Source organism: Centroberyx affinis, unplaced genomic scaffold (genome assembly GCF_046629955.1).
Source record: "Centroberyx affinis isolate AG114_WGS23_722 - 3 ecotype Tasmania unplaced genomic scaffold, CSIRO-AGI_Caff_v1 ptg001013l_1, whole genome shotgun sequence".
Classification (NCBI taxonomy): Eukaryota; Metazoa; Chordata; class Actinopteri; order Beryciformes; family Berycidae; genus Centroberyx; species Centroberyx affinis.
In genome coordinates, this window is record NW_027279575.1 from 103,895 (window position 1) to 115,371 (window position 11,477).

An 11,477-nucleotide genomic window follows, 5' to 3' on the forward strand; every position below is an offset into this window, starting at 1 on the left:
TAAGAATAATTTCACAGCTTTTTGATCTATGGATTGAGCCCCTGCCCCTCCATAGTGCTGTGTACGGCCCTGTGGAGGTTTGAGCTGTTACGAAATGTAAATGTACCTCCTCCAAAGTGAAGAGTTGTGATGTGTTTACCGATGCAGAGAGTATGATGTAACCATCCCTTCTGCTATGTTGGGAGAGCACCTATGTAGAGACCTGGTTTGGATGTTACAGGAAAAAGTAGGGGAGTAGGTATGCCCCTCTCTCTCTCTCTCTCTCTCTCTCTCTCTCTCTCTCTCTCTCTCTCTCTCTCTCTCTCTCACTCACTCACTCACTCACTCACTCACTCACTCACTCACTCACACACACACACTCACACACACACACACAGTTATACACCCCAACACTGATAACATCCTGTCAAAGCCATTGCAAGCATTCATTATGCAAATAAATGCAAGTACAATGATAGAAAAGTGCATCATCCATGTCTCACAATTATTTATTTATTTTTGGTTTGGATGTTACAGGAAAAAGTAGGGGAGTAGGTATGCCTCTCTCTCTCTCTCTCTCTCTCTCTCTCTCTCTCTCTCTCTCTCTCTCTCTCTCAACACCTTTCACCGTTTGTAGTGGAAACATGCATCACAAATAATGCTTTCTCTTTTTGCTTTTTTTTACTGATATTATGAAGCACATTTGTTTTGAAACGTGCTATACAAATAGTTTATTATTATTATTATTATCATTATTATCATCAAACATCAACAGTATACCATGATTCATAAAAGTGTAACCATGTGCAAGAGTGTGAAACTCTAAATCCCACTTGCTGCTTTGAGGAAAAAGTGTTGATGTTGCCTTTGGTTACTCATAGACTTTCATTGAAAATTAAGGAGCTTTAAAGCCAGGGAGCCTCCATTTGCAATAACAATAACATGTTTGGTTGGTTTGAATTGGTGAGTTGGATAGCAAACACTGATCACTAGTATCTTAAGTCTTAAGGTAGTCATTTTTATCTTTTGTAACAGTAGTTTGACGCTTGGATTGAACATTTCTGCATAGAGTGTAAACTGTGGATCCTGTGAGGCTTTTAGCATTAGCTTTGTACATAGTGCCACCTAATGGTTCCAAGGTTATGTGTCTTGAATGAGCTCCACATTTCCAGAGACAGATCTTGACTCCCTGTTTATATCATGTGAAACTCCTACTGCAATTGGCTGACAGCCACCTGTGTGAAAAAGTTAATACACACTTTACTGCAACTAGTTTGTCACACAGAATATAGTACAGATGTCGACAGGATTACTTTTAGGGGAGTTCAGCTGTTACCAGAGTGAAGAATGTATAAATGTGCAATAAATAAATTTGCAAATTTTAAATTCCTACATTGCTTTCACTTGAATTTGAGGTAAAGTAAGGGCAATCAGATCAGTATCTAAAGGCATGAGACCCAGGCAGTAGTTATAATTTCTCCTTCAACTCCCTTCTCGAAACACGACTGCTACACTCTCCTAAAAATAACAAGCACATGATGGTAACTGCACTGTTTATTTAGCCTGCAGAAACACCTGCTGACGCACTGTAGTGCCGCTGCTAGATTAGGTGTCATCGAGGCATAGGATCTATCTAATTCACATCATGGTGATGAAATACGGATATTATGGATCATCATCATGTGAGAGCTTACATAAAGCATATACATACCCAACAGCACCATACGCTGCAGTGACATAACGCCAGTGATGACATAAATGTAGGAATTATGAATAATATTTGAAAAAATATGTTGAATGAATCCAAGGCAACCCGACTAGAAATAAATAAATAAAATAAAAAAAAACATTTTCCATACCTTTCATTGGCTATGTAATTAGATGGGGTTTTTTTGTTGTTTTTTCATTACATTTTTTAAGAGTTGAATACTTTGGATTAATTGAAGACTTGTCCTCTTCACATTATTGTATACATGGGTGCTGTTTTCTCCAACGAGCCTTTTCTTACCACAACTTTGAAGCCAAGGCATTCTTCCTTAGTAAAACCCATTCCTTGTTTCAAACATCTACTTGTGATTGCCTTGCCAACGTTGTGAAGTAAGAAAAGGCCTAGAAAGAGGTCAGACAGGCATCTATTAGTGAGGAAATGAAGACAGTTGGCTGACAAAGTCTGCAGTAGCCATTTAACATTGTGGTCATCATCAGAATATGCAGCCTGACAGGTGTGTGGGTCGGCCAACTGATGATACTTGGCCAAAACAAGCCGCAATTGCACAGCTAATAAATACCGATGATTGTTGCTGAGACAGAGTATCCATGATAGTGTTTCACTTTTAATGAATAAACAAATTGCATGACGTTGACTGAAGAAGTGTGTCATGCCTCGGGCCGTGTTACAGATCCGATGCTCCTCATTAAAACATGATGATCTCATTTAGACCAAATCAAAAGACAGAGAGATCAGGCTGAATTGAATTGCAGGGCTTGACCCACAGAGTTGAGAGTAACTTTAGCCTCTGGATACAAACCCGTTGTATCCTTTGTATTGTGCATTTAGAGATGCCCTTCTGCATATCTGCCTTGTCAAAAATGCTATTATACTTGTCTTGGTGGCTAAAAATGTTCATGTTCGTCTGGCAAAGGAGAGTGCTAATCCTCGCTGAAATCCCCTGGCGTACTCGCAGCTGTGTGCGGCTCAAAGCACAGCCAAAAGCTAAAGTTCAAAGAGAGCAGGAACTTCAGGCTGTAGCTACAAGTGACTTGATTTGAGAAGCCTGCAGCCTCATAAAGCTGACTATTCATTAATTCTTCGTTGTTGTAGCGATGAGACAAAATAACTGCTGCAGCTACTTGGGCGGGCATTGCGAGCTGAAGAGCGACTATAAACAGAAGAGACATCTGCTTAGCCAGATTTATTGATGAGGAGTGACATTAAGAGAGTATGTGAGAAATGTACACGGTCTTGGCTAAGTCTAAGTCTATTTGGGAATAGCTTCATCTTGGAAAGAAGCCTGCCATTCCTTCCCAGGGGAAAGGCAAGAGAAGAAGGAGACTGGACTGTGTCAGAGTAATCCTCAGAAACTATTTAATTCCAGTAGCCTGCATTTGTTCGTGGGTAAATATTGACTTTGTGGATGTGGACTGCACCTTGAAAACCCCATATATGGCATCTAAACAATATGAAATGGAATGTTTTATGGGTTCATATTCGCATTACTCAGCGGGACGGCAAATATATTTCAACAGTGATAACCGGATACCTGATTCGACCGGACCGCAGCCCGAGATAAAAACTTCAACACAATAGAAACACAAATAAAAATCCAAACTGTCAGATCAGAATGCAGTTTCTGTGTTCTTGTGGAGTTTCAGGGTATGACCCCAAATCTCTGACATAACATACCACTGATGCCATTCATGTCTAGTTTCCAAAGCACTGATAATCTGTTACTGACCCACATACGATGATCAGTTAGCCTGTTTTTTTCTCGGAAGAATTTGAGAGGATAAAATCTATTCCAAGCCTATTAACCCTACCGTTTATTCTTAATTCCATCATAGTTCTGCTTAATTATTACTGACAAAAATCTAGGTGTACTTGAGGATTTCACCATAACTCAAGAGTCAAAGTATAAGAGACTCATTTCTCCCCACTGTACTGTACTTGCAGAAATTGTACATGAATGATGCAGGTCCTTGTCTAGTCCTATCAACTGACATATGCTATATGTTGTGGTGATTAGTTATGCATTTGAATTTTGCCTTCATTGTTTGAAATATGTTTTAATTCTGTGTTTTTTTTCTGCAAACCAAATTTCCCTGAGAAGACAGCAACATTTTGAATTGAACTGAAGTAAACTGAGCGGTGGATAGAGGATTACAGTAAAATGAAGGTGTGTGTTATGTTAATTATGGACATTTTGTATGCAGCAGCCTATGTGTGAGCCACATATTGTGTAAATCATCATATATAATCTGCTGTCACTATTAGTTCCTGAGGGACGACTTCTGTTGCTAATACTGTCAGTGCGCCATAAATGTGGCCTTTTACAGATTTCAGGCATAAACACTGGGATAAAAACAGACTGATTCAATTGTTTGTTAATTATACTATTTATTTAATATATATCAAAGTAAATGTAACATACACAAACATTATGAAATCGTTTTTTGGTGGAATCCGTACAAACAACCTGATGAGTTTCATTTACACCTCAATAATGCGTTAAAGCTCTGTAGAACTGATCAGTTTGAGCAGTGGTCCGCAGCCTGTTTTGCTGAGTTGACACAAGGTTTTACGTACAGTATACAAGGAAAATTGGTTCATAGTCTAACAACAGAGTCAAAATGCATTAGTAGCATGAACAATATGCGGAAAGGACAGAGGTCATTGTTTGAGAAAATAGTATTCTTTGTAAAACTGTACAAGGCCGTTGTGTGTTGAAATTTCGGAAAGCAACAGAACACAGAGTTAACATCCTCCCATAGGGAATATACAGTGCTTTATACTGATATGTTTCATATTTACTTTGAGAATAATGCCCATCATCATTCACCATCATTTAAAGTTGTCAAATACATTGATTTGAAATCTACAAGATCAAAGTTTGTTCAGATCATGGCTATAAATCTAATCCATGTTTTCTTTCTTCTTCGTTTTAGACCATTATTTTGTTATTTTTTGCAGTTATTAAAACTTAAAGGTCTTCTTAAAATCTTCAGATTAAGGGAAACATCAAAATGGTGCAACACTATAAAGAGCAAATAAGGGAGAGTTTAAATCCAAGGCCACATGGTCTTCGCCTCTAGACCTTTGTGAGCACTATGTCAGCTCTTTGCAGACTCATAGACTTCAGTGGTCCATGGGCAACATTAGAATAAATCAAGTTCCCACCTTTACAATTTTATTCAACCTATTCTATTGTTGTTTTTAACTGGCTGCTTCTCTCCTTGACAGCAGAGCCAGAACACAGATATCAAGTACAGGCCAAAACAGGCGAGAAAATCATAATGGTACGCCACAACTAAAAATACCACTAACAAGGTGGTGTATAACAATGTTTTTGAGATATTGCTCCAAGAAAATGTCTCTTTCCACCATGCAACTTTTCTGCTGATGCTGTCCTGTCCACTTGCCGCTGGGCGAGGTGCGGCGGTGGGTTGGAAATCCTCCGTCTCCACGTCCTCCTGACTGTCCTGAAGGCTGCCGGGGTGTTGCTCCTCATCCACGGACTCGCTGATGGACGGCATGGGCGAGGGTAGCTGTTTGCCTCTGCCTCCGGGGGGCCTTTTGCTCACACTAAAGCCTGTGTCTTTGCTGCGATCCCCACCGCGCTGCCCGTGAACGGCCCTCAGACAGTGCATGTACAGCTCCACCTCGTCGTCCGACAGAGACTCCGTGGAGGCGTTGCTGTCGCTCGTTTGGTCACTTTCGGGTTCACCTGTTGTTAAAATGCACGACCCTCCCTCTGCGGCGGTGGAATCGCTCTCGTCTCTCGCGGCTTTCGATCGGTCGCGTGGGGCGTCGTCGTTGCTTTGATCAACCTCCTCTGAGTAGATTTCAGTTGGGCCGCGCGCGTTTTCCCCTTCCCCCGTATTTTCTTTGTCAATTACTCTCTCACCTACACCCTCATGCACATTGTTCACCGGCGCGGATAAATCATCCTCAACCTTGTTTTGTGTAACGTCTGATCTCTCTTCTAAACCCCCCGCTTCATCTTCCCTCTCCTCTATCGCCGTGCCCTCTCCGGTGCCCTCCGCCTCTGCAAATACAATCTCTTCCTCTGCTGCCTCATCAACTAGCATTTCCTCCTCATCATCTGAAATCTCCCCTTGCATGTTTTCCTCCTGTGGTTCCACCTCGTCCTCCCACTCCACACCCGTTTCATCTTCCTCATTCATGTCTATCTCCATTTCTTCCCCCCTCTCCCTCTCCATCTCCTCTTCTTCCTGGATCTCTGCCCCTTGAATATCAACCTCCTGCATCGCTATAACTTCTTCTTCCTCCTCTAACTCCGTCTCCACCTCTTCCTCCTCCTCTCCAACTACGATCTCCTGCGCTATTTGCTCCTCAACTATCTCTTCCTTCTGCATTGCCTCAACATCTTCTTCTAACTCCTTCTCTTCCCCAGCCACAGCCTCCTCCATTTCTTCCTCTTCTATCATTTCCTTGTCATCTATCCCTTCACCCTCCTCTTCTGCCTCCTCTGCAGCTGCAATCTCTTCCTCCATTTCTTCCTCTATCATCTTTTCTTCCTCCTCCATCCCTTCAAACTCCACCTCTACCTTCTCTATCCCGGTGTCCTCCAACTGCTCGTCCATCACTTCTCCCTCTTCCTTCTCCACTGCTTCCAAGTCTTTGTCGTTTATCTCCTCACTTCTCTCTTCATCTCTTAATACGTTCTCTTCCTCTTCCTCAACCATCATTTCCCAATTTTTGTCCTCAGTAGTCACTCCTGGATTGTCATCCTCCTGTTTTGTGACTATATCTTTAATTTCACAATGCTCTTCCTTCTCTGACACAATAATTGGTTTCTCCTTCAGAGTGTCTTCATCTTTGAACTCCACAAACATGTCACTGTGTATGTGATAGCTACTCGTTGTTGCTTTTGTCACTGATTCAGCTACCTCACCACCACCATCCTCATTTTCAGCCGCCGAGAGCTTTGTTTCATCTTTATGCGAGTTGTCCGTCACTTCATTGCTTTCTTCCACGTTATTTGGTTCTTCCACAGTCTCCAGTGATGTCTCATGTGTTGTGCTGCTTAGATCCTTTTCTACAAGTTTTTCTTCCACAATTTCAACATTAGACTCAGGGATATTGTCATCCCCGATAGAGCTATTATTAGCTTCTGTTGTCGTTGAATCATTTAAACAGTTAGGATCCAAATCCTGTAGAGTTTCTGATGGTTTATCCTGTTCTGAATATGCATTGGTTGGTGATGCATCCGTTGTGCCAGTGTCATCGTCTTTGTTTGACTCATCAACACACTCAGTTGCTCCACCACTACTGATCTGTTGGTCCATCTCAGCATTGGCAAGCACTGACACAATCTGAGGAAGTTGAGGCAGCAAAAAAGATGGCTGTATACTGGTTGTGTCTGCCTGTGTTTGTGCTTGTGAAAGTGTTGCATCTGGTAGTATTTTAATTTGTGAACATGCGTCTTCTGGCGGTTGAGCCTGTGCCATTTCTGCTGTGGTTTCCTTTTGGACTAGATAGTTGCATTCCAGGTCATGGGTCAGATTGTCTTCCTGAGATTTCCCCTGGAGATGCACACTCTCTCCAGGGATACGAGTGTTCGAGACGTCAGTGCTAAAAACATTTAGCGTCCTGGGATGGACAACTTCTTCTTCTGAGAACAGTTTTGGATCTTCAGGCGTATCTGTGCATCTTTGGTCTGATTCTTGAATCTCAGCCAGATCCTGCAGAATTTCTGCATGGCTCCAGCTGGCATCTGCTGACACAATCCAGCTAGTCTCTCTTCCTCCCGCGAGAGGATGATTCAGAGCAGTGTCTATGCGTTCTTGGTCTGATTCTTGAGTCTTAGTTGTATCCCCCAGAATTTCGGCATGATTCCCACAGGCATCTGCTGAAACACTTGAGCTAGTCTCTCGTCTTTCGGTGTGGGGATAATTTTGAGTTGTTGATGAGTCTCCCATGTTCAGTCTTCCCCTCATTGGATTTCCACAATCAACTATGTTCTGACCTTCACTTCCCACCTTGCCAAACACCTGATGATAGAGTGGAGCCACCACAGTCCCAAATGTGAAGCTGTTGGCCAGACTGACAAGGCCTTCAACGCTCTCTGCTGAAATGACATTGCCATCTGATTCAGCTGCAGTGTTGCTAGTAGATTCATCATTCATGCCTTCCTTACTACTTTCCATTTGCCTCTGTCTGTTGTCCTCAGCTTTGGAGACAGGCTTGTTGATATTTTGGTGTTTTGTAGGAGCAGGCTCATCATTTGGATGCAATAGGTCGTTTGGGATATCTGTGGTGTCTTTCCCTCCTGTTTTTAAAGTGACCGTGTCGGCCAAGCAGATGCTCTCAGTTTTGTCTGGCTTGTTGTTGGATGTGCTGTCCTGTATGTGTGTCTCATACTGGACATCAGGAGAGGTTTTGTTGGATGTTGCCAGAGGTTCTGAAACAAACTGGACACCTCCCGATTTGCTGCGCTCCTCAGAAATCGATGGCATTTCTGAAACATTAGAGTGCATTTCCAGTGGGTTTTCTCCTTGGGCTGCCTGTGATGTTTCTTGGAGTGATACTTCGCTTTCTTTCTCATTCGGTTTTCCATCTCTTTGAGCAAAGTAGTCCTTCACCCGTGCCAACCGTGCTGTCCTTCGTCGACTTCTTCGGCTGCAGTTCCGGCTGTTCTCATTCTGTCCATCAACAAGAGGGATAGATTAATTTCAGCTTGCTCACACAATAGCTATGCTGTGTTGAGGATGATGACATTTAAAGGAGCAAGTCATACAGTATCATGCTCAGATTAAATATTGTATATGACTAAAGAGTTTTTTTGTTTACATTCAAGATGACCAGGCAATTCTAAATTTCATAGGATATAACATAACATGAACATAGAATGTATAACACAGTATGTAATGTATATAATATTGTTTATTAATTCAGCCATGTTTCTCACAAAAATCCTAATGTAACTGCCTTTGTGCTGCAATAAACATCAATGTGACTGCCTCAGATGAAAACAGCATGTGCTCCAAGTGTCCTTTACATGTAACCAGTACAGTATGTTACACTGGTTCTAGTCAGAGCTCCAGCATTCATCATGTGACATCCAGAAAGAGCACCGGGGGTCATTTTAAGTCTCCTGTTCCTCACGTACCTCATAGACACACCGTGATATCTTAATGTTGCACAGTATAGGTCCCAAACGTTTCACTCCTCACATAGATAATAATGCAACAAATCTATGTGAAATAAAGGCTGCAAATAAGTGATTGTTTGAACCTGCTTGGCGTACCAGATGAGTGGGACAATTCAGATAGTGTCAGGTAAGCTGCAAAATATAGTAGTATGCTAAATGAACTTCCAAATACTTTCCTGTAATTGTCCCACACTCAACTTCATGGCACTTGTTGAATTGTCCTATATATGCAAACCCTAGACTTGCAAACTATGCAAACTAGGAAGGCTAAAGCAAACCATAAAAAAGGTGTTTGCAAATACTATTTGTCCAAAGTCTACTTCTAAACATAGCAATGATATTGTCTTGATTTAAGTCTATATGCAGCAAATGAAAGGAAACGTACAAACTATTGCTGGATTTTTACTCACCAGTACTTTCTGACCATCTTCCCCTGAAGTTCCTGATTGAGAATCAGAGATTTGCTGGGCTTTTATACTAGCCACTTTTTCTCCATGTTTTGAAGCACCTGGAGAAAAAAAGACATTTGTCATTTATCTTGTAGTTACACTATTACAGCTATATTCAATTTCTCAGTTAGTTAAAGAAATATACACCTGTTGTAACATTTTCCAGCGATGGTAAAGTTTCCAGTGATGACACATTTTCCACAATGGGGAAGTCCTGACTGTGAATTAATGAAATCATGATAGGTCAGATAAACACATAATGTCTATGTCTATCATATAGTTTTAAATGACTATCACTGATCAACAAATCTCTGAAATTTGATATATATGACCTTGCCTATTGGATTTTTCTATCTTTGATCACCACCCCATTCCCAAAGAAGTCTTATTAGTATCATCTATCCACACTTTTCTGTCAATTTATCAGTCATGATGAGATACTAGTAAATTACTTTTCTTAATTATTCAACAACAAAATAGAAAATCTTCTTGACAGTTAGACTATGTGGAATGGCGTGTTACAATTTAGAGATTATAGACCTTGTGTGCATTATAAAATCCACCTAAATTAATCTGAAAAGTTTTCCCTATGCTTAAACTTAACATACAGGAAGTTGATATAGTTTGACCTTCCTTACTGCAGTAACTACAGTTATGGTTAGATCCAATATTTAAGGTTGTTTTTGCACATTTGATTTATTCATTTAATTGTTCAATTATGTTTTTTGTAAATGAATTCTTTATTATTAACAGCCTATCCCAGAGGTTCCCATAGTGGGCAGGGTCACCCTGCCTTAAAGGATAAGTGATATATAAGACCTATATATATTTTGTCTCTTACATACCTGTAGTACTTGGTCCCGCAGACAATATTGACTCTGAGTCACAAATTATATATAGGCCCAAAATCGCCAAACTTATCCTTCAAGGAGCTGCTAACCCACCTAAAATAATTTCATTAGTCTGGGTTTCAGTGGAGAGATTTCGTGTCCCAACACTTAATACTTGGAATTTTATTGGCATGAAAATGATCAATTTCAAATATATTGAGTATTGGCACAAAATATCGGCTATTGGGCGGCAACTTAAGTCTAAAAATATCGGAATCACTATCGGCCTCCAAAAACTCATAGCAGTCAATCCCTAACTACAATATCCTCACCTGACAGCCTTGAGACAGCTTTTCCTGCTCACATTTTCTCTCTGTGATTTCTCTTTTGGTTCTTTAACTCTCTGGTGGCAGAACAGCACATAGTTGCTGTTGTCATTGTTGGCCCAGAACATCCCGACAGGAGTCTCATACCGCAGACAGAAGTCAACTCTGGCCCCCTGCTCCCCAAACGGGGGCACCAGGGTGAGCTTAAATGAGAAACAGTCTGTCACCCCGTCACTGGAACTGGGGATATACTCTGCTAGTAGGTCAAAGTGGCTCGACCAAGCGTCCAAACTGGTACGGACATACACCGCCTTATTGTAGGAGATGTTGAGAACACGGATCAGACCTTTCACTATCGTGGTCCCGGGAAGTAACTCGATGGCCTCCAGCTCCACTTTCTGCTCCTGAACTTTGATTAACAGCTCTTCAGAAGACAGGAGAAAGGAGAATAGAGGAGACAGGTAGTATTCCTCAGCTTCTTTACATTCGTTCTCCAGGGAGTCATACGGCAGCTTGGGTAAATCCCATGTGTCAAACTCCTTGACTCGCACCAAGCTGAGACCCTTGGTGTCCGCAAAGGACACTCTCCTGGAGCCACAAGGGGGAAGTTCGGGCTCCGAGTCCTCGTCAGAGACAGAGCTCCTTCTCCGCGGGAGGGGAGAGGACTTGGGCCTGATGCCGATCACCACCTCGCCTTCGTCATCGTCCACGTCCAAGCAGCTGAGGCCCGGCACCCCTAAGAGGTTACAGGCCCCAGAGGCTCTCGGTTCTCCCACAAACTCCATCGGGCTCTCTGCGAGAGAGTCAGCGGGAACTGCAGTGCTTCTGCTTCTGGCGACTGACATTCAACATGCTGTGACTTAACAGATGGAGTCGAGTTACAGATGACATTGTTGCAAGGGCCAACACTATAAATAGGCCAGAAGGGACTTAAACTATGTAGTCTATGCTCAGGAGAAGACTGAGAAAATATCATCATCATGCCTCTTTGAGACATTTGTA

At 41.9% G+C, this 11,477-nt stretch overlaps 1 protein-coding gene across 1 annotated transcript; it reads right to left on the reverse strand.

The window, feature by feature from the left end:
- Positions 1-10,477: 10,477 nt before the first annotated feature.
- LOC139646894 (protein phosphatase 1 regulatory subunit 3A-like) lies at positions 10,478-11,260 on the reverse strand. The gene has a single exon (XM_071522673.1). The coding sequence runs from the start codon at positions 11,258-11,260 to the stop codon at positions 10,478-10,480; it is 783 nt and encodes a 260-aa protein (XP_071378774.1).
- Positions 11,261-11,477: the final 217 nt, after the last annotated feature.

Excerpts from the sequence above, each read along its gene's own strand:
- LOC139646894 (XM_071522673.1), bottom strand. The coding sequence starts at position 11,260 with ATGGAGTTTGTGGGAGAACCGAGAGCCTCTGGGGCCTGTAACCTCTTA.